The 25,247-nt window shown below is 51.5% G+C and overlaps 1 protein-coding gene across 3 annotated transcripts in view; it reads right to left on the bottom strand.

The window, feature by feature from the left end:
• MYO18B (myosin XVIIIB) overlaps window positions 1–25,247 on the bottom strand; it is a 242,074-nt gene that overhangs the window by 110,723 nt on the left and 106,104 nt on the right. For all 3 annotated transcript variants that reach the window (XM_060400839.1, XM_060400838.1, XM_060400837.1), the window contains 8 exons: window positions 24,279–24,422; window positions 22,536–22,625; window positions 12,371–12,490; window positions 11,988–12,096; window positions 7,613–7,737; window positions 5,155–5,309; window positions 1,868–1,991; window positions 828–1,028 (listed from right to left, as the gene is read on the bottom strand). In XM_060400839.1, coding sequence (XP_060256822.1) covers window positions 828–1,028; window positions 1,868–1,991; window positions 5,155–5,309; window positions 7,613–7,737; window positions 11,988–12,096; window positions 12,371–12,490; window positions 22,536–22,625; window positions 24,279–24,422 — 1,068 coding nt within the window. The remainder of the gene's footprint in view (window positions 1–827; window positions 1,029–1,867; window positions 1,992–5,154; window positions 5,310–7,612; window positions 7,738–11,987; window positions 12,097–12,370; window positions 12,491–22,535; window positions 22,626–24,278; window positions 24,423–25,247) is intronic.

Here is a 25,247-nt window from a genome sequence, read left to right as displayed (position 1 = left end):
CTCTATGGACTGTAGCCCACCAGGCTCCTCTGTCCACGGGATTCTCCAGGCAAGAATACTGGAGTGGGTAGCCATTCCCTTCTCCAGGGGATCTGGAGTCCTTCCTTATTCCTCTTATTTTTCATTTTCCAAAAATCGGGGCTCCCACCTCCCTGGAGGCTGTGCACAACACAGGCGTGCGAGGCACTGCGGCATCAGAGGGCACAGGCTCCAAATCCTGTCCCTGCCGCTTTTTCTATTTCTGAGCCTCGGCTTCCACATCTGTAGAGTAGAGGAAACCTCAGCATACAGACTTCATGTGGAGCTTCATGAGATGATATGTAAGGAGAGCTTAGGACTGAGACTGGTACCCAGACAGTGCTGAATACCAGACACAGGGTCAGCACTTATTTATTGAGTACCAGCTCTGTACCTGGCCTCATCAGGGGATGCCCTGACAAGCAAGGTCAACCAAAAAGTCCTGCCACCCCCATAAAACACATATCCTAGTGGGGAGAAAAGCGTTGAGCACATTTTGGGAAACACTGTCACACGTGACGGTGGGTGCTGTGAAGGTGAGAGAAAGCGAATGTGGAGCTGGGGTGGGGCTGTTTTTGAGGAGATCAGGTTGAGCTTCTTGGAGGAGGTGCCAATGGCGCTTGCAGGATGGTAGGAGGGGGGCTCCATGAGGAGTCTGAGTGCCAGGCTTAGGGGTTCTGAGGTTCTCTGGGGTAATAGGGAGCCACAGAAGAATGAGGAGCAGCTGAGTGAGGCGGTGAATTTAAATACAACCTTCTGTCCCAGAGTCAGCATGGGGCAGGGCATTGCCCTGGACAGGACTTTCCTACCTGCTCCAGCTGCTTGATGGTGTTTTCCTGCTGGTTCTGGACTTTCTCGTGCTCGAGGGCGCTGGATTCCAGCTTCCAGAGCCTCTCCTTCAAGCCCGCAATGCAGTTCTCCCCCAGAGACGGTGACCTCAGCAGCTCCTGCTTCTGGGCCTGCAGCATCTCCACCTCCTGCTTCAGCTGCAAGCTTTCCTGCTCCTTTTGCTGCAGAGACAGAGTGGGCGGGGAAGCAGGGTCACGTGACCACACTCCCGACCCCTCCCCCACCTCCGAGGACACCTCTAAGACCAGTGGGAGGGCACTTTCCACTTTTCAGAGCAGCCCTCACCCACCACCTGGGCCTTGCAGCCCCTCGCTGTGCCCCCTGTGGGACCCCGAGGGCCCTCCTGGGACAGCTCAGACAGGCACGGGTGGGGAGTCGGTGGGAAGCAACACACTGGCCCCAGAGCTAGATCTCAAAGCACAAACAGGAGGTATTTGCCCCATCTGAAAGCTGTGCACCTGCCAAGGCTGGGCCGGAGATGTTGGAGCTGGGAAGCAAAGTGGCCGGAAGTGACTCTTGCAGGGTAGAAGGTTTGGGCATGACCATGAGGGAGTTGCACGTCAGGCTCAGGGGCTCTCCCAGGTTAACGGGGAGCCACAGCAGGCTGAGGAGCAGCTGAGTGAGGTGAGGTGCCCGTGTCCCATTTTAATAAAATGCCTCTGAGCTGCAGCCTGCAAGGGGCAGGGCCCTGCCCCTACCTGGGTCTATAGCTAACTCCTCTGTGATAGACGGGCACCCAGGTGGGCACCTCGGAACGCAGGCAGGTGCCTGGAGCAACATCATGAGGGACATGGAGCTAGCAAGGCCTGCTTATCCACCACCTGGCACCCCTGGTTTGCTGATGCAGGCATGCTGGGCTCCGTGACTCTGGCGGGCTGACAGAGCAGGACAGTCACACACAGAGCTCTCTTCCTGGCACCACGTGCAGCGGGGGTGTGCGAGGGGTTTCCTGAGACCCAGCGACGGACAGCCTGGGTGGCGCCGTGCCCCCATGCCTCACCTTCAAGAGCTGCTGAAGCTTGCCCAGCTCGCACCGGACGCTGGTGTTCTCCTGGGCCACTTTCTCACGGAGGCCCTTCTCAAACACGCACTCCCCCAGGGCCTGGGCCAGCTGCGCATCAAACCTGTCCAAGCAGAACACGGGTCATGGCACCCAGGGGTGGGGGGTGTGCCTGGGGCGGGGCAGGGCAGGGGTGGGACTGGAGAGAAGCCGTTAGCTTGTTGAGAACTGCTAGAGAGAGACAGTATCAGATGATGGAGAGTTTGTGGATATGGGGGAGGTATACTGAACACCAGAGGGCAACTTTGAGGGTTTATGGTTTCCAGAAAAATACCAAACACTTATTTAAAATGTGATAAAAAAAATATAAGCAAATATAAGTTGGGTGAGAGGCGCTTCCTGGACTGGGCGTCATTTCCCACGGCTCTTTCAGCTTCTGTCGCTCTCACGGGCGAGGAGACCTGCAGAAGGCTCTGCCAAGCCTCAGGAAGATGCGACTCTGGTCAGTAAGGTGTGGCTTTGGCCACCTGCTCCCGGGGACTGGGTGTGGCCAATGGCTGAACTGGGCACAGGGTTTCAGCCTTGGGGAGAAGGTCGTCTCCCTCGTTACGAGATCCTCCAATGTCCCTCAACAGTAGATGGTCAGTCAAAGCCTCATGACTCCAAAGAAAGCCAACTATCGATCACATGAGGGAGCCCCTGCTGTCGGAAGGGCCCAGGAGCTTTCTGATTGGCTCCTGGTGACATCATTCGAGAGGTGCTATTGGCTACCTCTGAATGGCAACATTGTGATGATGGTAATGGTCCGGCAGTTTTAAACCGCTTGGCTCTGAGCTGGGCTCCATGGAGTCCTCAGAGCAATTCAGCAGAAAACACATCTCAGCCATTTCACAGAAGAGAAGACAAGTTCAGAGGCGAAGTGAGTCAGCCAAAATCCCGAAGCGGGTCTGAGCCAGCTGCACCGCTGACTAAGGTGGTCTGCCATCCGCCTGCTCAGGTGCTGCAGCAGGCAGGGAAAGACAGAGGGGGCCAGACAGTGATGGACATTTTCAAGGAGTCCTTCTGGGCCACCGGATGCCAGGGAATGCCTCCAACAGACCCTAACTCTTGGAACACACTGCCTGAACAACTGTCTGAGGCCAGACGAACTCAGTCACAGCCTTCACCCCACTAGGAGTGGGCTAGGGGTCCAGCCTCCCACAGCTCCAGCACAGTCCTTATCCCTAGGGGCGCTCCACCGGCCCTTGAAACTAAGCTTTGCAACCCATGTGTAACCATGGCAACTGGGCCACTCTGAACTGAGAGGCCAAGGTGGGGGCAGGGAACCTCAACAGCATAGAGACAACCCTCCACCCAGAGCCCAGCCAACTACGGAAGCAGTTGCATTGACCCTTTGATTAAACATAAAGAGGTATGAGGAAGTATGGCTAACTTCTCCATCTCTCCCTCACTACAGGCATGCTACCTGAATTTCCACCATGAGAGACTTCTACCTGCTCACGGGCTCCCGGCTAAAATACTAATCCACCTAGAAAGGTAATGGCTGCTATTTGCAATTAGCATCAAAACATACACTAACTTCTGCCAAGAGATGGTCAGGGCATAGAGGGCATCACAGGGCAGGTGAGTTTTAAGAAGAGATGCAAGTACGATGAAATGGGAACTCTTCAGGGGCCATTATCTGGAATGAAGGATTCTGTCCAAGGGGGGTGGTCACGGGAAACACCAGAGGGATGGAATTTTCTGGCTGCACAAACTCCAAGGGCAGAGTCCCCCTGCCACCCATCAGAAAGAGGAAATCCTCCTTAAGGCCTCTCAGAACAGGAGGAGAACCCACAGGTAAGGGCCAGGATTGTCACAGCTGGCAGAAACCTCCAGGATGATGGAATTCTATCTCTCGATTAACTGATGGCATCTGTCAGAGCCAGTCTTCAGCACCAGGTGGGTCTGCTTAACTTCGAAGACAGCTCTGAAACGTCCAGTCACCGTCTGACTCAGAGAGGTAGTGCTACCTGACAAGGTCACACAGCAAATGAGCAAGGTGGGACGAAGCCATTTTCCCGCTGCAAGGACAAGGTGTAGCCAGAGCATGCATGGGAAGGTGGAAAAGGAAAGAGTCAGCTATCAGCCAGAAAAAAAACAAACTTCTCTCATCTGGGGAGGCATTCTAATAACTCCCCAAATAACTTTTCCTTTTTTTTAATGAAGAAGCCAGTTCAGAAAAGCTCAAAGATAAATGAGAGAAACAATATTTAATGCAGATCAAATTCAAAACCAGTACCACTCCCATGGAAATGTAATTCGGCTGGCTACCTCTTGGAAAAAAGGCGTTCTTGGCAAAAATCATGTCCTGGCACAGAGCAAGGTTTTTCTGTGTTTTCAACTGGGACCTTCTAAAAGAAGCTGTTTCATCTGTTCGCCTCCTAAGAAGCCTCCAGTAGGGCTTGTCTGGCTCAGAACAGGGCCCCTGCACTCCTTTACCCTCACCAGGCGAGCTGAAGAACTTCAGACACAGCCAAGGAGTCCAGGGATGAAGGCATCCCAGGATATGAGGTTCCACGTACGGAGACTTGTGAGAGAGACCTGAGCGCCAGTCTAGGCTCCTAGATGAGGAAAGCAAGCGCCGAAACCAGTGTGCGGATTCAAGACTGGCGTCTTATTCATGCACAGAGCCCAGATCCTGCCAGAACTGCTCATGTGAGCTGAGAGTCTAAACTTTAAATGGAAAGGGCAGTGACTCAAGTTTTTGGCCGTCTCCGCACTTTCACCAGCCGGGATGGGAACCAGCCCCTAGCCCTGGGCGGGATCTACCAGCTGCATCATCTAGTTCCACCGCAAGAGGGCGCTCCACCTGAGGAGCAGAATCCTCCCCTCAGGGGAGAAAGGCTGAAGGACTTGCCCAAGGTCACACAACGGGAAAGAGGCACAGCTGAGACTTGAACCAGCACTGGACTCCTACCCGCCAGGCTAGGCTGACTCTGCCTCCACAACACAGCCTTCACTCTTAGTGGGGATGCTGAGGCTCAGAGAGGCCAAGAAAGCCCGCCAAGCTTACGTGGGCGGCTGGCAATAGAGCTGAGACTGGATAACAGAGAAGAATGATTTCTTGCTGGATTCTTGGGAGAACCACACAGCAATGCGTGGGGAGGGATGGGGCGAGAGAGGGCAGAACTAGGAGGCTGAGCTCCAGGGATGAAGAGCCCTGACCGGAGTGACGGGGTTTCAGAGGAGAACCTGGAGACCGCAGCACGCAGGCAGCGCACCCGAGCGCCCAGGTCCCGACTCACTTCTTCTGCTTCTTCTCCAGGTCGTGGTTTCGACTCTGCTGGTTCTCCAGCAGGAAGCGCGTGTCCTCCAGGTCGCAGGTCAGAAGGTGGCACCTCCTCTTGAGCTGCTGGGCTGTCCTCTGGGCTCCCTCGTAGGCCCTCTGCAGCTCCGCGAGCTGTGGGAGGGGCAGATGGAATCAGCCCGCCCGTCAGCACTTCAGCCCTACTTTCCAGCTGAAGCAGCTGCCGCTCCCAGCGTGAGTCTAACACGAAGGGATCAGGTTCTGGGCCGGAGAGACCCGGTCCTGACCACTTGCCACCTGCATCAGTGTGGGGAGCTATTTCTCTGAGTTTGTTAGGGGGTAATATGGGGGGGGGGCAGTGTCTGTCATCCTCTGAGGGTTTTTAATTTTCCTCAATCCTCCTCTGGCCAGCAGATTCTGAACATGCCCTGCCCAACTCGACAGCCCCTGGAGGACCATGTATAATTGATACCCCTCTGGCTGCCTCATCTGGGAGATGTGCGTGGACTAGCTGAGAAGCAGCCAGAACAGTCTGGAGGAATTCTGACCAGGAGACCCACGGGACCGGCTCTCAGCAGCACTTCTCACACAGGAACGCACGCGGCTGCAGACAAACAGAAAAGCCACGGCTCTTGCGTCTTCCTCCAGGAAACACCCTCCCAAATGTCCTAGTTTAGATCTGGGAGAGAGCGCGACTTGGTACACTCGCTTTGAAGAAATGGGCTCATTAAAGAATTGCTTTAAATAAGCAAAACGCCGAGTTAATGAAGCCTGTAATTCTAAATTCAGTATTTGAAGGCAAATGGGATGTTTTCTTATATTCCGCTGTTCAGAAAAAGGTTGCAGTTTTATTACTTTTTAATGTAGCATGAATATCCCTCCTTCCTTGGGGAGGCTGACCCAACTGGATAATTCGTTATGAAAGAACTGGGCTGTTCCCAGGCGGCTGTCCCTTGGCTGGTTATCTACAGCCTGGATGTTTCCTGAGGATCACGATACAACGTCCACCTTGAAAGTGACCACTAAAACCATCGCCAGGGAGCCTCACTTCTGCTGTTTATAAAATCCCATGAGACCTCACCCTGGCCCACTTCTGTGGGATGATTTCATGATACTCTTTGCTCACAGTGAGGAGATACATAAATAATAATGGGACAGGAAATATGACCTCAACTTTTACGGTGCTTACGGCTGCTGAGGGACACCAAGAAGCAAGCAGATGACAACAATACAGCAGAAAGAGGCTTTTATCTGGGGAAACAAATCAGGGGCAATCTCCCCAGTCTGTGTCAGGGAAGACTTTCTGGGGGGAAGGATATTTAAGCTGAGAATGTAAGGTTTGTCGGAGATATCTAGGTAGGGAAGAGAAAGAGTGTTCTAGGAGAAGGAAAGAGCACATGCAAAGACCCAGAGGTGAGAAAGAATAAGCCTTTCTTGAAGGAGGAGGGGTGGGGAAAACCAGTGCAAGGGAACAGAATAGAGTCCAGAAACAGACCCACAGAAATATTGTTGGTTGATCTTTCACAAAGGGGCAAATGCTATATAGTGGATGGAGGCTTTTTGACAAATGGTGCGGAAACAACTGGTCATTCACAAGCAAAAAAAAAAAAAAAATCTAGACACAGATTTTACACAAAAATTAACTCAAAATGGATCATAGATGTAAATAGAAAATGCAAAACTATAAAGCTCCTGGAAGATAACATAGTAGAAAACCTTGATGACTTTGGATTTGGCAATGACTTTTTAGATATAACACCAGAGGCTGCTGCTGCTGCTGCTAAGTCGCTTCAGTCATGTCCGACTCTGTATGACCCCATAGACGGCAGCCCACCAGGCTCCCCTGTCCCTGGGATTCTCCAGGCAAGAACACTGGAGTGGGTTGCCATTTCCTTCTCCAACACATGAAAGTGAAAAGTGAAAGTGAAGTCGCTCAGTCGTGTCCGACTCTTTGCGACCCCATAGACTGCAGCCTACCAGGGTCCTCGGCCCATGGGATTTGCCAGGCAAGAGTACTGGAGTGGGGTGCCATTGCCTTCTCCAACACCAGAGGCATGACCCATGAAAAAGAGAATTTATAAGCTGGATTTTATTAAAACTAAACATTTCTACTCTGCAAAGGACACTTTCAAGAAAATGAAAAACCACAGACAGGAAGAAAACATCTGCAAAAGACATACCTGATAAAGAACTTATCCAAACGATACCAGAAAATCAGAAAACAAACAACTCAATGTAAAAACAGGCTAAAGACCTTAACAGACACTGTGACAAAGAGGAGACCTGCCGCCCACACGCCACAGCGACCGCCACGTGTGGCGTCAGCGGAGGTGGAAGCATATGAAGCGGGCGATGCCCTCCCTCCCTTTTCGGGTTCAGTCAACACCTGGACGCGGGAGGCGAGACCCTGCCCTATTTCTGCAACCCTGATGACCCAGACTATCTTCCCCCCTTACCTTCTGCTCCAGCTCATTCCTAGATGCCAGCTCTGACTCCAGCCTCTCCTCCGACTGCTGGAGACGCTTCCTGAGGAACTCGTTCTCCATCTGAGCACAGTCGAGGCGCATCTGCCACTCGTCCGCTGTTTGAGAGAGTCAGAGAGACGTTAGGGAACTCAGTGAGCAGGGCGGTTCCCTCCCATCCTTAGCCCTTTGTGCACAATTTCACAGTGTTAACAGAACTGAGGTTCGACCCTAGGCTTAGGATCTGGAAATCCCACATTAAGTCCAAGCTTAAAAACACCACTTTCTCCAGGCAGCCTTCCCTGACTACATTCCAGGTGTTGAACATTATTGACCACTCACTGTTTTAAGCTCGCTCATTTACAGGGCTCAGTTTCTCTACATGTGTGCATATACCTTCCCCCTATGGAAATTCCATAATTTTTGAGGGTAGAGGAGCTGTTTTATACATTTGTGGTTTCTCTACACCCTCTAGAAGAGTCCCCTGCACACAGAAGTTTCCCGTGTGGTAAAACAAGTTTACCAGCTGGCCAATCTCCTGGCCATTCACACTGGGTGACAGAGTACATCATCAGTGATGGTTGAATTAATTAACAAATAAATCAATGAACAATAACTAAAGTGTCTACTATGCAAACAGCAACAGAGACCCTGGTTGCAACATGTCTCTATGTAATAATTAAACAATCCCTTGATTTGGTAAAATTTTCCAAAAAAAAAGTCATTTACTGGTGGTGATGAAAACTCGCTGAATAGAACAGGCTACACGAGGTTGTGATAGCTTATTTTCTGAGTGAATAAAAGAGTAACGTTGTTTAAGGTAATAGAGATGTGGAAAACATTGTACAAATGGACAGTGTAAGACAGAGACCATCCATCCATCATCCATCCAAATATCACCCATCCATCCATCCATCCTCCCAACATCCATCTTTCCATCATCCAGCCACCATCCATCCATCACCCATCCCACCCATCCATCCACCCACCTATCATCCATCCATCATCCATTCATCTACCCAACATCTATCAATCCATCACCCACCCATCATCCATCCATCCATCCACCTATCCATCATATATCCATCCATCCATCCATCCATCATCCATTGTTCCATCTACCTTCCATCCAACCAAATACACTACTCCATACCAGGCACAAGAGATCATGAAATGAATAAGAAACCATTCTATCTTCCAGAAGAATTCACTTGTGGAGACAAACATGTAAAGTGAGCTTGAACAAAGCATGACCAGGACTCTCATAAAGGAACTTAAGGAAGTTCAGAAGAGGACTCAGACTCATGAGGGAAGCAAACTTCTGTTTTGTTCACGACCGTATTCACATCCACAGGACTTACTATAATGCCTGCTGCTGCTGCTAAGTCACTTCAGTCGTGTCCGACTCTGTATGACCCCATAGACAGCAGCCCACCAGGCTCCCCCGTTCCTGGGATTCTCCAGGCAAGACCACTGGAGTGGGTTGCCATTTCCTTCTCCAATGCATGAAAGTGAAAAGTGAAAGGGAAGTCGCTCAGTCGTGTCTGACTCTTTGCAACCCCATGGGCTGTAGCCCACCAGGCTCCTCCATTCATGGGATTTGCCAGGCAAGAGTACTGGAGTGGGGTGCCATCGCCTTCTCCGACTACAATGCCTAGCATATCATAAATGCTCTGTAATTTTCACTTCAGAGGTGGCTGGGTGAGTGAATGGATTGAAGGACAGATGGATGGCAGGACTGAGGTCTTCTCGGGGGTGATTCTCACATAACTAACCCAAACAGAAGGATGATATAATTGTAAAAAGTTAAAGCTTCTTCAAATTTCCATCAGGGTAAATAATATCATGGTAGGAAAAGAATCCTATCTCTCCATCAGGGGAAAAAAAAAATCTCAAGTGGCAAATGGCACAGCTTCAAAAAGGAAAGGGCAGCAGAAATGATTTCTGGGGTGGCCTGTGTGCTGTGTGCTCCAGAGAGGGGCGTGAGTGGGCGCCGCAGACAGCTGAGGACTTGCTCCACCACCCCAGGCCAGGTGCCGCCTCCAGCCTCCTCCCCATGGGCGCCATTCTTCACATACGTGTCAGTGAGCCCTTCATTTTCCAGTACCATTTTCCTGGGCCTCCCTGGCCTCCCACTGACATTGCAAGTTTCTGGACAGCAAGGCCCAACTAAAATTCTTCTACAACCCTTGCCCCAGAGTCCAGCTCAGTGCTGAATACATTCCATGAGAGGTTCTCTTTAAAGATTTCACCACGCATAGTGAGAAAACATATATATTTTCAATAATTTCTACCCCAGCTTGATCCACAGGGGAGGTTATGGCAGCATTGCAGTGGTGTAATTAAAGTGTTTTATTGCTTCTTTCAACTTTCCTATGTCATAGACATCTTCTATAATGAGTACGTACTACTTTCATAATCAAAAACAAAATACTTGTGGATTGGCTTCCTGGAATAAGCATCCTGAGCTGGAAGCCTGCGCAGCACTGTGACTAATGTGCTCCTGAGCTCAGCGCATTTCCCCCTCAGCCGACTCCCGTTATCTCTGCACAGGAAGACAAATGGCCGGGGAGCATCGTTCAAACATAAATCACCATCAGGATGAAACCGGGGCTGCCGTTCTTCTGGGGAACCTGTGCCGGTTCTGGGCAAACAGGTTCCCTTCTCCCTGAGCAGGCCCCACCTTGCTGGGGCTCGGGTACCTGAGACTCTCAGACTTCTCGGGATGAACCTCCCTGGCAAACGCCTGCCCTGGGGGTAGCCGGGATGAGAGATGCCAGCAGCGGAGCAGGGAGCCAATACGCCTTTCCCTCCTCCACCACCGCCTGACCTCGGCCCCTTCAAGTGTCCCTGGCGTTTCCAGGGCGCTGATTCTCTGGAGGCACGAGAGGAACGAGGACTATGTTTTACAAAGGCTGACAGACACACCAGGAAGCCTCCTCAGCTGGCTCGTCTCGACCGGGGAGAGGAGATGACAGGGCTGCCTCCCGCCCATCCAGCCGTGAGATGTGTCTCCAGGCGACCAAGATGGGCACCGCCAGGAATCCCTGGCTCCGCTGAGCACATCTTTCATTGGGCAAGTCACTCTGACTGCTAACCAAGTGCCTGACGTCACTTCCAGATAGGGCCAGGAGTAGTCCCTGCTCCGCGGGTGATGAGCAGGAGTAAGGATCCCACTATTAGTGCTACTAGAAATAATAATAAAGCGAGCAACAACTATTCAGCACCCTGTACCATGCACGTGGCTAAACACCTTCCATTCATCATCTCTGTCTACAGCCATTTGAAAGATGAGGAAACTAAGGCGTGATAATTTCTTTGGCCAAAGTAATAGAGTCTAGATTCAAACCCAGAAATGCAATTTTATAGCTTTCACTTCCTAACCACTGAACTGAGTTCCTCAAAGTTTATACTGTTGTTTACTCGCTCAATCATGTCTGACTCTCTGCAACCCCATGGACTGCAGCAGACCAGGCTTCCCTGTCCTTCACCATCTGTTGGAGTTCGCTCAAACTCATGTCCATTGAGTCGGTGATGCCATCCAACCATCTCAACCTCTGTTTCCCCCTTCTCCTCCTGCTTACAATCTTTCCCAGCATCAGGATCTCTTCCAATGACCCTGGCTCACTGGAATTTAATAAAAATTTATATTATGAAAGTGAAAGTCGCTCAGTCATGTCCAACTCTTTGCAACCCCATGGACTATACAGTCCATGGAATTCTCCAGGCCAGAATACTGGAGTTGGTAGCTTTCCCTTCTCCAGGGAACCTTCCTAACCCAAGGATTGAGCCCAGGTGTCCTGCATTGCAGGCAGATTCTTTACCAGTTGAGCTATCAGGGAAGCCCCAAAACTTATATTAAAATTACTCATATAAAAAAGATTCTTAAATAGAGGTGCCCTGCCCATCTACAGGGGATGACACAAGATGAGATGGGTGGACAGCATCACCAACTCGATGAACATGAGTTTGAAGCAAGCTCCAGGAGATGGTGAAGGACAGGGAAGCTTGACGTGCTGCAGTCCATGGAGTCTCAAAGAGCTGGACACAACTGAGTGACTGGACTGAACTGCCCATCTACAGAACCACTATTTTTTCCATCATTCTTTGCATTATTAATAAACAGCACCTGTCACACTGGTAATTTATTACCTTAGATAGGGTTGGGTTACCTGTTTAATGCCTGCCTCTTGCACTGAACTGTATCCCCTAAGAAGGCAAGACCTGTTCCTGCTTTCTCTGCCAACATCTCAGCCCCTAATGCAGCACCTAGAGCGCTGTAAGTGCTCCGTACGTGTGAATGAATGAATGAGTGAGAAAAGGAGAACTTTTCCACCAGTGTCTGACCCCATGGTTCCCAAGGACTCACCTCCCCCAGTGTGACTCCTCTCCAAATCATTCAACTGAATTTTCTGCTGGGCTTCCTCCAACCGCTTCTCCACTTCTCCTAGATTCTTCTGGACTTGCTCATACTTGCTCTGGAAGAGAGGCCTCGAGGTTTCAAACGGGAGCTAAGACAGCGGCCATCTCACCCAAGGTGCAGGACTGGCCCTTATCCCCACCCCTACCCCCACACTCTTCACCCAGGACACCTCCAAGGCCAAGACTTGGGAAGACTCGGACGTCCCCCAGGACCCCCAGCATGGGAGTCAGTGAGCCTGTGCACCCCAGATATGAGCACAGCAGGGCAGGCCCGACCCTCCCGGCCACTCTTCTCGAGCACTCGCATCCCCAGCACTCCCGACCACTCGCCTTTAGCTCCTGGACCTCCCGGGAGGCCCGCAGCCGCTCTGCCCGCTCACTCTCCAGCACCTGGCAGGCCACGTCCCCTTTGAAGCGCTCATCGGCCAGCTCTGTGGTCAGCTCAGCGATCTGGAGGGGGAGGGTTAAGGCAGGGTTACTCGCTGGGGCTGCCAACCCTTCTCCTCCCGCCCACGCACCATGGGACCATCCTTGCACTGATACTAGGTCTTATCGCAAGGCGACCCTGCAGCGTAATAAGGTGGTTGAGAGCACGGGCGTCGGGATGTTATGGTCCCGGTGAGTTAGAATTCCTGGCCCAGCAGTCACTCTCTGTGTGACTCTCAGCCACACAGGATGCCTCTCCAATGCTCGGTTTTCTCCACTTTAGGAAGGAAGGGGACAGTGGATAGAATTGTTTAGAGAATTAAGTGAGATAATCCACACAGAGCTTAGCACAGTGCCAAGCACACAGTAAATGCTCAGTTAACAATTATTCTAGTAGAAACTCTCCTTAGCCATCCTTCAGAAAGTCATTTCACTTGGCCAAAAGGGCTTCCTTGGTAAGACGCACACTCACAGACGCCCACCCGCCCTGGGCGCTCTCGGCCAGGAAGCCTCTCGATGGCTCCCCGGGGCCCGCTGCCTCTGCCAGGTTGCAGCCACGCTGCCACAGTGTGTGCTCACAGCCTGTTTATGCCTCACGTGCTCTTACGCAATTACCTATTTTATTAGCTATTACACAAACCCATACGATGTGACCGGGCCAAGAGTTTCCAGGAAAACTAGGCTGAATGCTTTGGAGGGAATGAACACAAGTGAGTTGCTTCTTAAAATTCTGTCATATAGGTGTAGGTGCAAAAACTAAAAAGGAAAAACTCCAAGTGTAGCCTTCTGCATTCAAATTCCTTTGCCATTTGCTCTGCTTTAAAGAAATCGAAACTGGACATCATGTAGTTGTGTGTGAGGGGTGTGGTTTAAAAAAGAAGTAGATCTTGAGTTTTTGTTCCCACCTCAGTGAGTTGAGGCAGACATGTTTTAAGTTAAAAATTAAAATGTTTATATTTTAAATGAATTCCCACTTGCACTGGCTTTTTCCCCCAAAAATAAATGGGAAACACCAGGTGAGTCAGCGCTTTTGTGGTCTTATTGTTTCATAATACAGCCTTCCGGCTTCAAGGATATGCCAAGGTGAGTGAGAAGAGAAACATACAAGCAGACAGTTCATGGCCAAGGAGGACAGAAATGATGCTGCACAGCAGAGTCCTCAAGAAACTGGGGCTCTGCTGGTGCGAGGCAGCGGCTCAAGTCCAGAGGGAGGGAAGGAAAAGAAACAGACAAGGCACGAGGCATCACGCAGGGTTCAAGCTCAGACACCATGAGCCTCGGGCCTTGGACGCGCCGCCTCCTCCCTGGGGCTGCGGCCGCCTGAGCTACGAAACGCTGAGTCAGGCGACGTCTCCTGTCCTCCTGGCCACCCCAGGGTCTGAATTCCAACACACTCCAGGGGAGCTAGGCTCACCTCCTAAGTTTAGCCTCACTTGGCTCTAGGTGGGTCAGACTTAAAGTAAAGTGGAAGTCGCTCAATGGTGTTCAACTCTTTGCGACCCCATGGACTGCAGTCTGCCAGACCCCTCTGTCCCTGGGACTTTAGTTCAGTTCAGTTGCTCAGTCGTGTCCATCTTTGCGACCCAATGGACACTAGCATGCCAGGCTTCCCTGTCCATCACCATCTCCTGGAGCTTGCTCAAACCCATGTCCATTGAGTTGGTGATGCTATTCAACCATCTCATCCTCTGTCATCCCCTTCTCCTGCCTTTAATCTTTCCCAGCATCAGGGTCTTTTCCAGTGAGTCAGTTCTTTGCATCAGGTGGCCACAGTATTAGAGTTTCAGCTTCAGCATCATTCCTTCTAATAAATATTCAGGACTGATTTCCTTTAGGATAGTGACTGGTTTGATCTTGCAGTCCAAGGGACTCTCAAGGGTTTTTATAAACAAGAATACTGGGACTTTACAGGCAAAAATACTGGAATGGGTTGCCAGATCCATTCAGGATCCTCCTGACTCAGGGGTCGAACCCAGGTCAATCCATTGCAGGCAGATTCTTTACCATCTGAGCCACTGGGGTGCACAAAGGCATTCAAGTTGGAAAAGCAATCACTTGCAGTGGGTGCCAACTACAGGCCAGTGTACCCCAGGAACACCCCCAGTCACACCCCTACATGGCCTCCATCCCTGTCATCAGCATGGATACCAAACACCAGGAGAGTATTCTCTTTGCCTTAACCATTTAGTATGAAATTCAATTTGTGCTAATCGGCCTGAGCAAAGAGAGCACAGAATTAATTTAATGCACTAATTTTGAATTCCGCAGACCCCAAGTCTGGAGCTCAAAGGACAATTCGTCTTTCCAAACTGGGGAAGCAATAGCTGCTTTTCTCACAGACAGTAGCCTCTGACAGTCCCCATCCTCACAAAGCCCTCTTCTTTCACACATTTTGGGGTCCAAAGGCTCTGTCCTTGAGCTGAGGGGTGGGCACCACACCCAGAGCTAGCAGGTGGGTGCAAAATGAAGGCCAGTTTAATGAGGGAGAGCCGGACTGCAAACCCAGAAGGGCCCTGTGCAGATCACACTAGGACCAATTAACCAGGAATTATTCTGGAATCCTCCCTGGATCCACTGCTTGGCTGAATCATCAGAAACCCTCTTTCTACTCAGGGACAATGACTCCAAGGGTCTGCCAGAGAGAGGGAGACAGAAATGAATGAATCTGCTGTACATTTTGCAGAGTCAAACAGAAATAACATTCCACACAGCCTGCACACAGACACCACACTGCGGGGGAAAGGTGGGCTGCAGGGATGTGAAGGACCTTAACTGCTGAGCACACAGGGTCCCCTGAGCTGTCACGGTCACCTGCCCTGCACAATGCAAGCACCCACTGCCTGCCAGACCTGCCTTTGAAGACTCTGCTGTTGAGGAGGGAAGAAAACCACGTGTGGAGCTCCCATGTCTTGGCCCAACTGTGCCCTTGGCTCTTAAACTCGAGGACTCCTGGACCCCAAATCACCTGTCCCTAGAGAGCCAGCAGTGCCCTTTCCCCTCTCTCCCTGCGCTTTTCTCAACCAAAAGGACCTGTTTATTTAAGCCCTAGAATGAGAAACAGCTCACACTCAGCCACCGCTGTGAACAGACACGTGAATCCTGGGCACAGAAGCCTCACCAGGAGGGTATATTTCTGCCACCCGCTCACACAGAACGAGAGTCGGCGGCTATGAGAGGTGGGATGAGTTGCTCAGATCAGAGCTGATTGAACTCAGAGGCAGTCCCGCCCAGGCAGCCCGACTCGGGGTCCTGGCTGGACCTCTGTCCGGATGCTGTTCCTTGTCCAGCGTCCCCCGTCCAGCTTGATCCCTTGCCCCCGGGCCCCTAGGGGTAGTTGTTCTGGAACAGACCAGGACATGTGGCTCAGGGAGGTGACGGAATAGCCAGCGAGTGCAGGTGAGTGCCCAGGTAAGACCCGGACTGCAGCCGAACGGAGCCTTGTGGACCCCTACAGGAAAGAACGCTCCCATCCCCATCAACCTGAGTGACAGAAACAGAAAATGAACCAGCAGAGAAAAAAGGCAGAGAGAAGACAATGGCCCCTCTTCTCCTCTGGGGGAGTGGAGGCGCAGTCAAGACTTCCCTGCCGTTCCTTCCTCTGCGGGTCCTGGGCTCACCCCACTGTGGTCATTCTTGAACGTGCCTGCCCGGCGTCCACAGAGCCTCTGCAGCCGCTGTCTGCCAGGAGGCCGCCCTCTCCCAGGGCCCCCGGTGAAGGCTCAAGAGACCCTAAACATCCCGAGTCAGGGAGGAAGCCAGGCTGTTTTATTCCCCCGGGGACGAGGGGGCTCCAACATCCCGTCCCCACAGAGGCCTGGCGCTGCACTAGAGCATGGAACCAGGTGCCAGGAGGCCTGGGACGAGGTCAAGGCTCGGGGGCCATCTGACCCCCAAGTCAAATGAGTCACGTCCTTTGCCCACCCTGCTGGTGGACAGTCACGGCCATCGGGAGCCACCTCTCTCAGGGCTCCACTAATGCACGTCTGCCCTAGATCTCCAGTCCCCACCGTGCCCCGCTGCTTCCCGCAGTGATTCTTCACCCAGAAGTGGAACTTCGTGGACTGATGAGGCCAGACAGGTGTGCACATGGGCCTCAGTCCTTGGCCATAAATGAGGTCCTATACATGTTCCAGAGAGAAGACACGACCCAACTCTCAGGCACTGCCTGGTGCTCCTGCAGCCTCCCTGGTGCTCCCACCTAGTCGAGCTGCTTTCCTGTAAAAATACAAACCCCACTGGGCATGCAGGCAGATCCTGCATGCTTGAAGAATATTTATAGCTGGCGTCTCAGAGGCTCCTCATCTCCTCTTCGGCTCCTTTGCAAATGAAGCACTTAAATCATTTTGCAGTAATGTTGTCTTTTTAATAAGGCTCGTCAAACGGCATTCTCGCTGATGAGGCACACCACGTTCCAGCCATGTTTCTGTGGCTGTTTCCCTGCCGAGACGAGGGGTGGGGTGCAGACGCTGAGAAGGGTGCTGGAGGGCTGCCTGATGCACAGCCCTGAAGGAGCGTCTGCTCCCCAACTAACAGAAGCTCCCTTCCAAGACAGAAGAACCGAGTAGGAGACAGTTCGTATCTATTCTGTAACTTGACGTTTCTCAAAGTGCGGGCCCTGAATGAGCAGGTTCAGCATCACTTGAGAACTTACTAGAACTACAAAAGCTCCAGGGCCATGCCAAGCCACCGACTCAGAATCTTGAAGGCTGGGATCCGACGATTCATACCCTAACCCATCCTCCTGGGGATTCTGACACACGTTCGAGGAGGAGAACCCCACTACCCTAACGTAGCATGACCCTCTGCACCAGGGTCACCTCGAGGCTTGCTGGAGAAGTGCGGAAGGACCCCAATCCCCAAGATCCCCTCCCGGGCCCAACCGTGAAAGATGGAGCCAGGAAAGCTATAGGGGTAACAGCCCCTCCAGGTGATTCTGAGGGCGTCCCACGTGGTGCTAGTGGTAAAGAACCCGCCTGCCAATGCAGGAGACATAGGAGATGTGGGTTTGATCCCTGGGTTGAGAAGATCCCCTGGAGGAGGAAATGGCAACTCATTACAGTATTCTTGCCTGGGAAGTCCCATGGACAGAGGAGCCTGGCAGGCTGCAGCCCATAGGGTCACAAAGAACTGGACACGACCGAGTGGACTTAGCACTCATGGCTGATTCTGATGCTCTTTCAAGTGCAAAAGCAACCAGTACAAATCAACAGTAGCTTTGCAGGGAGGAAGGTAGGAATTAGAGCCCTTTCTCCAAATAGAATCCTACTTGGGCCCAACATGCTACATTTCACCAAATCTGAGCTGCCATTGATTGTAAGATGCACAGTTTAGAACATGTGAGAGGGATGCACAGCCAGTTCCTAGTATGAGAGGCTGTGGACTGGGTTCAGCAAAGTACAAAGGGAGAAAATAATTCATCTGAGAATCGATAAAAACAGAATCAAAGCACAAACAGCACATCTACTGTACGGATGCAGGTGTGGGAGTTCTGGAGCCCTGGACCCCCTCCTTGACCTCTGTCGGGCCTGGAGAGACGCAGGGCTTCGGAAAACACTCGATAAATTACTCCATCAGTGCAGACAAGCCTCAGAGTGGAAGGGATCCACGCTAGTTATATAGTCATCCACACTGAACAATGGACCAGACGCCCACGGCTTATGAAGAACTGCTTCAGATCAACAAGAGACGCCATAGGCAAGACTGGAAAGACCACTTTGTCGGAGAAGATAACCAAACAGCCAAAAACGCGTGAAAAGACACAAATCAAAATCAAGGTGGCACAGCTGCTCACCAGCCACAGTCACTAAATGAAAAAGGCAGACAATCCCCAGTGCTGGGAAGACGTGGAGCAGACAGAAGGCTCACCCGCAGCCGTCAGGGAACAAATGGACACCAACACGGTAGTGAGCTACCTGCAGCATCTATGAAAACTGGACACAGAAATAACTTAAAGCCCAGCGGTTCCATCCCTCAGTGTGTGCTAGCAGCCATGCGTGATCTGCGCACCAAAAGACACACGTCAGGAGGTCCAGAGCAAGCTGGTTCTTTACAGCTGAAAAATAGAAACAGTCGAATGTTCCTTTAGAGGAAGAGGTAAGGACGGGTGTCTGCATGTAACTGACTAGTCTACAGCAGAGGGGGGTCCGTGAACCATAGTCACCAACGTTACCAGCGATGTCGAATCAAAGAAACCAGGGACAAAGGAACGCACAAATTCAGTGAATTTCAGTAAAGTTCAGAAAAAAGGCAAAAACTATTCTTTAGTGTCAGGAGTCCATTTGCGGTTAATGATGGAGGGCAGTGGCTGAAAGGGGCACAAGGTAGGGGAACCTGGGAGCGAACTGTGTCAACCAGCGCTGCGGGTGCTGGTTGCATTGGTGCGTCCACTTTGTGAAAATTCATTAAGCTGCACACTTATGATGTGTACACTTTTTATGTATGTTGTGCTGTTACACAGAGCTTAAAAGGCCGGAGGAAGAGAAGCAGGAGGAAGACGATGACGACGAAGAGGAGGCGTTGGGGAGGAAGAGGAAGAAGTCCTGACAGTCATCTAAATGTGCTTCCGGGATGAAGCTCCGCTTCGACTCCTGACTGAATTCTCTTTGTGGTACAGGCATCACGCCCTTGACTTACAGTTCAATGTGACACTAGCAAGAGCATTTCTACAGACCCCATCTATAGTTACTGTGTGAATACAGGCGAGCACCCTCAGGGCCCTTTTAACGAGGCTTCATGGGAGAAGCTCCTCTAATATCTCGATTATCTCCCTATCCTGAAAAGTTACTCTTTGCTCAAGCAACAGGGGTGTGTGGGGGTGTGTATGCACATAACCGAGACACAACATGTTCATGGAATGTCCTGTTTTCCTTTTTGCTTTGGTTGCTAGGAAGCACTGTGTCAAAATTCCAACCCATCTTTGATAGCTCCACACACCCATTCTGCGTCTATTCTGCACTGGGGGCGGGGCAGATGTGATGAGGCCTCCCAAGGACAGGGTGTTCCAGTCTAGCTGGGACGCAGGAGGTGATCAGGAGGCACGGATCAATGCTGTGAGGAGAAGCACAGGGCCACTAGTAGCCTATAGTCGGGGCCTAATGGACCCGTGGGCTCCCCAGGTGGCTCAGTGGTAAGGAATCCACCTGCCAAGTGGAGACACAGGTTCAATCCCCAGGTCGGGAAGATCCCCTGGAGAAGGAAATGGCAACCCACGCCAATGATCTTGCCTGGGAAATCCCATGGACAGAGGTGCCTGGCAGGCTCCTCTGTCCATGGGGTTGCAAAGAGTTGGACTTAACTTAGTGATGAAACAACCACCACCCACCCTTAGAGCATCAAGGAAGGCTTCTTGGAGGAAGCACCACTTGAAGTAAGTATGAAGGGATGACCAGACACTTACCAGGTGAGGAGGGGTAGGTGGGAGGTTCTAGGCAGAAGGAACAGCACAGGCAAAGGCATGAATTGAGAGTGAGTCTAAGACCAATGGTCGAGGTCTATATTCTAACTCTTTCCTTGATTTTGTGTATTCTTCGATTCCTGGTTCCCTTTGCTGATTTTCTTAGCTTTAAATCTTTATCTTATTTTTTCAAGACTTCATGCTCCTTTTTGCAGTCGTGTATGACACAAAGACTAAAGAGCCCAGGCAGGGTATTCTGCAGGGGCTGACATGAGCATGCGTAGTTCGGGCCTCAGAAGCCTGGCTCCCTCCTCTACCACCAATGTCCCGTGAGCTGGAGCTCCAGATGCTAGAAACGCTCACCTCCTCCTCCTCTCCAAGTCTCCCCCAAAAGCTGACACATCGCAAACCCCCAAGTCCAACGTGACAGCTCGTGATGGATTACTGCATAATATGTCAGCTTGGCAGGAAGGAATTTCTGCCGGGAAGTCACCTATATTCCCCACCAGCCCACAGCTCTCCTACTGCTTCTGCTGCTCTACTCAGGGATACTTCCGGCGAGAGGGGTCAGGTGCTGGCTCTCTGGAGCCTCAGTGGAGGACGTGAGGTATTCAGGTGCCATTCCCTCTCCTCACAGTGTTGTCCACGAGAGGGGCAGTAGCCCAGCCCAGCTCTCCTCCTGGTGCACCAGAGACCCTCCCTTCCAGGAGCCCCTGCCCCTAGCCTGACCGTGAGGGTGGACTGCCAGGGAATTCCCGATCTTGATTTCTGAGGTTTTCAGGGCTCCCTTAAATTGTGCCCCCTAGGCGAATGCTTGGCTGGCCCTAGTCCCCGCTGCCTGTCTCCAGGAAGCCCTGGTATGTCACAGGGTTCTGCTGAAGTTCAGGTGGAGCTCATTCATTTCCTTCATTCCCTTTTCGTCAGATGTATCTGAGTACCTTCCATGTCATAGATCAGACCCCTTGGATACAGCCAGAGACAGGCAAAGTCCCCGTCCTCACAAAGTCCCCAGGCCAACAGAGGGAGACAGATCCCAAGCAGGTAAACGTGCAAGCTCGCATTCAGACGGTGGAGTGCCGCAGGTGTCAGAGGGCTGTGACGGGGAGGGAGGTCAAGCGGGGGGGTGATATTACGTAAGTGGTCAGGGAAGACGTCTGTGGACTGAAAAGTCTGAAGCTAGATCTGAAGCATGTGATGTCCCCATCTCTGTGCAGATCTGGAGGAAAGGTAGAGGCAGCTAGTGCAAAGGTCCTGAGGCAGCGTGGCAGACTCTCTGTCCAGAGCAAAACCAGAGCTTCCTGTGTTTATGCGGCTGGGGTGGTGTCACTGCCAACAATAGGGCTTGGTTTGGTGTATGGCTAGCAGGGATTGTAATTAGGTTCATCAGCAAAAGCCAACAGTATTCAATTCTTTTTCTTCAGCACTTTGTTTTTTAAGGGCAATCCAAACTGGTTCTTCTATCTCTGGCTGAAAGGCCTTTTCTTCTATAAAGAGCCAGATAGTAAATATTTCTAATCTTTGCAGGCCACACAGTCTCCATCACAAGCTGCTCACCTCTGCCTTTCTGGCGTGAAAGCAGCCAGAGACTGCACACAAATGAATGGGTGAGGCGAGGCTGTGCCAATAAAACTTCATTTATAAAGAACCGGTGGCGAAATGGGTTTGCCCTGTGGGCCATAGTTTGCCCATCTCTTTATTCATTTTCACTGTGGTAACTCAGGTTTTAGTCTAACAAGATGTGTTCCTCCATTCTGCCAACAGACTCCCTTTCTGGTGTTTATGTTCTTCAGCATGAGACGCACTGCTGCTGAGAGCGTCTTGTCTTTTCATTTCCGTGGGAGAGGTTCTCCAGCACGTGAGCCTAGAAATGGAATGGCTGGGCCAGAGGGCACAGGCAGTGTCAACTCTCAGAGATGACGCTAGACTGTTTAAGAGCCACGAGACCAACTTTCACCCATACCAGCAGCGTGAGTTCCCGCTGCTACACACTCCTGTCTCCAACACTTGGCGCTTGGCGACATCAGACTTCAGGATTTTGCCCATTTCAAGCATTAAGTGATACCTGTTGTGCTGTTAATGTGCACTTCCTGATTGCTAGTTAGTAGTCTTTTCAAGAGTTTAATGGCCATTTGCATTCCTGATCATTTAAACTCCTAAAATGAGTTTCCCTGCTGAGAGCTGCCAATTTCTAATTTTTGCCCCCCACCCCACCCCCCCGCCCCGCTTTGTTTTTACGGGGATGTTTACCTTTTCCCAATTGATTTGAGGAAGTTCTTTATGGCTACTCTCTGTCAGTTGCACGTGTTGCAAATTTCATCCTCAAGAACGTGATATGTCTTTATTTTATGCTCTGACAATCAGAAGTTGATCACCTTATTGGGGTCACAGTGATCGTTCTCCCCTGCAAGCTGTGCTTTTGTGACTTATTTAAGCAATTCTTCCCTTGGGAGCCACATGACATGGCTTTGAGACTCATCTCTACACTTTCTGGCTGTGGGGCTGGGGGAAGGCCCTTAATACCCCAGAGCCTGCATTTCTGCCTCTGTAAAATGGGGAGCGGAGTGGCATGAGCCTCACAGATTCTGAGGAGTCTTAAAGGGACTGAGCACCATGCCCAGCTCACTGTCACCTTCCCCATCAACAGACCTCCCTTCCATGCAGGAGGGCTGAGGGTACCTTGCTCTCCAGCAGGTCTGCGTTCATCCGGAGTTCATTCCGAGACTTCTCTGACTTCTCTAGCTTCTGCCTCAGTGCTGTGAGCTCCGCCTACAAAGCAAACACAGTGACAGAAGCCATTCTGGACTGGAGGCGTAGGGTCCACGTGTGTTAAGAGCGGCCAGCAAACGCAGTGGGTGATTCAGCCAGCCAATCTGTGATGACGGCCATTGCTGAATATGATCATCTCTGCTCAGGCAGGCCCGGTCCATACCAGTCTGGATGCAAATCCTTGGGACAAGACCACTATTTATTAAGACGGGGCACACCCAAATGAGACGGGGCACACCCGAGTGACACGGGGCACCCAGCTCTTCATCTTCCCCAATTACCACTTTTGGCCAGGGGGTCATCATGAGTTTTACAGCACCACTGTCAGGAGCAATTGAAATGCTCACCCACTGCAGGCCAGTGGAGTGAACCATAAAACGCACACCCCAAGGAGGCCCACGTGGCCATGAAAAGGGAACAAGGAAGATTTCCATAAAAATGGGAACCACGTGACAATACATAAACGCAGCACATTAACATGTTGTATGCCTTACGTTTACAATGCTGTAGGTCAAACACACTTCAACTAAAATATTTTAAAGGACAATCCAAAAATATGGACGTGGCACGGCTCTTAAAATCTATTTTGAAGTGAAAAATGCAAGTTGGAGAAGAATACATAGTATGCCACCTTTTGTGTAAGAAAGAAGCCATTAGTCCCGTGTGTACGTGTGTGTGCACGCGCCTGTGTATGTGCATGCCTTGCTTCACTGTGCTGGGTTCTGCAGACACTGCATTGTTTACAAATTGAAGGCTGGTGGTAACCCTGCAGTGAGCAAGTCTATTGGTGCATTTTTTCCAAAAGCGTTACCTTTTAATTAAGGTATGCAGATTCTGGGGGCACCAAATGCTATACACACTTAACAGACTACAGTACAGCCTCAACGTAACTTGTACAGGTCCTGGAAAGCCACCTAGTTCACGTGACTCACTGTGATATCCGACTCATCTTGGCAGCCTGGAACTGAACCTGCACCATCTCCAAAATATGCCTGTATTTGCTCACTTTTGCCAAAAGGAACAACAGGCACGGTAAACCAGAAACCAGTCACAACAGCTTCCCTGGTGGCTGAGCGGTAAAGAGTCTGCCTGCCAAGGCAGGAAACCCGAGTTCAATCCCCAGTTTGGGAAGAGCCGCTGGAGAAGGAAATAGCAACCCACTCCAGTATTCTTGCCTGGAGAATCCCATGGACAGCGGAGCCTGGTGGGCTGCAGTCCGTGGAGTCACAGTCAGACACGACTGAGCAACTAAACCACAGTCAGAACCGTTACCTGTATCAAGTGGGTGCTAACGGGGTTGAAGGGAGGGTAAGGGGAGTATCCTCTGAGAGGCACACAAAAAAAACGGCTCATGGACTCTCCCACAGACCCTCTCTGGGAGGAGTGGGAACACACGCTCCCACGCCCGAGGTGGAGTGCCTGCCTCTGACCGGCACCCACTCGCCTACTGAGGAGCTGGGTACTGGGTGGAGGGAGGCTGTGCCAGCTGGCGCAGAGGGATGTCTGTAAAGGGGAAGTGAGAGCTGGTGGTGGAGCATTTCTGGATGAAGAATATCCAGGGCTGGGGGTACTGGTCTGGATGCAAACACTAGGGAGTGGACTGGAGGGGGTGGGGGAGTGGGGAGGATCGCCCCACCCACCGCATGGACCCACCTCCTTGGTGCGGAGCTGCTCCTCCCCAATGGTGGCGCTCAGCAGGGGCCGAAGGGAACCCAGGAGCCGCCACCACGGCCAGTCCCTGACTGTCAGGAACACAGCTACGTTCTTCTGGATGCACCGGGCGGCCAGTCGGTGAATCTGCAGGGGATAAGAGTGCAGACTGAGGGCCCTTCCCAGCTCAGGTGAAGGAGGCAGAGAGCGGGGTGGGGGTGGGGGTGGGGGGGGGGGGCGGTGGAGGGAGGGGGCTGGAGGATATCGGTTTATCCTTAGTGGAAGGGATGGGGAACTTAAGAAAAAAAAAAGGCTTGCTTTAATGGAGTCAGGCTCTCAGCATCAGGCCACAATTTAGTCTGGAATAACTAATAATAACAATAGAATAAGGAGTAGAAATATTATACAATTATACCTCTCACATGAGGATTAGGCGCCAAAGTCACTGTGCAAGGCAAAACTCTCCTGGAAAATCCCTGAAACCTGCCTACAAGAAGCAGTGGCCATAATGATGCTGTCGGTTGATATTTAAGGAAGAGATACTATTTCCAGTGCATTTAAACACAAGTCCATGCTTCTCACTCTTGAGTGTGCATCAAATCTCCGGGAGGGCTTGTTAAAACACAGATGCCTGGGCTCCCGCCCAGAGCGTCTGATTCAGTGAGCCAGGGGCAGGGCCCGAGACTCTGCATTGTGCACAAACTCCTAGCTGATGTGGATGCTGCTGCTCTGGGGGGGCCACACTTTGAGAACCGCTGACCCAGGTCGTTCTAATCAGAGGTGGGACTCAAGCTAAGTAAGAAGCCACCATCTCAGCAGCCAAGGCTTGCTTAGCCGGCACAGTGCCGCCTACAGGCCAGACACTACCGGGAGCACGTTACAGCAGCTCAGTCCTCACTACAGCCCTATGAAGGTAGGTGGTATCATCATCCCCGTTTTACAGATGGGAAGACTGAGGCACAGAGCGGTAAG

This window comes from Ovis aries, chromosome 17 (assembly GCF_016772045.2).
Source record: "Ovis aries strain OAR_USU_Benz2616 breed Rambouillet chromosome 17, ARS-UI_Ramb_v3.0, whole genome shotgun sequence".
Taxonomy (NCBI): domain Eukaryota; kingdom Metazoa; phylum Chordata; class Mammalia; order Artiodactyla; family Bovidae; genus Ovis; species Ovis aries.
Note: the sequence above shows the minus strand (reverse complement) of the source record. Positions and strands in the feature narration are given on the sequence as shown.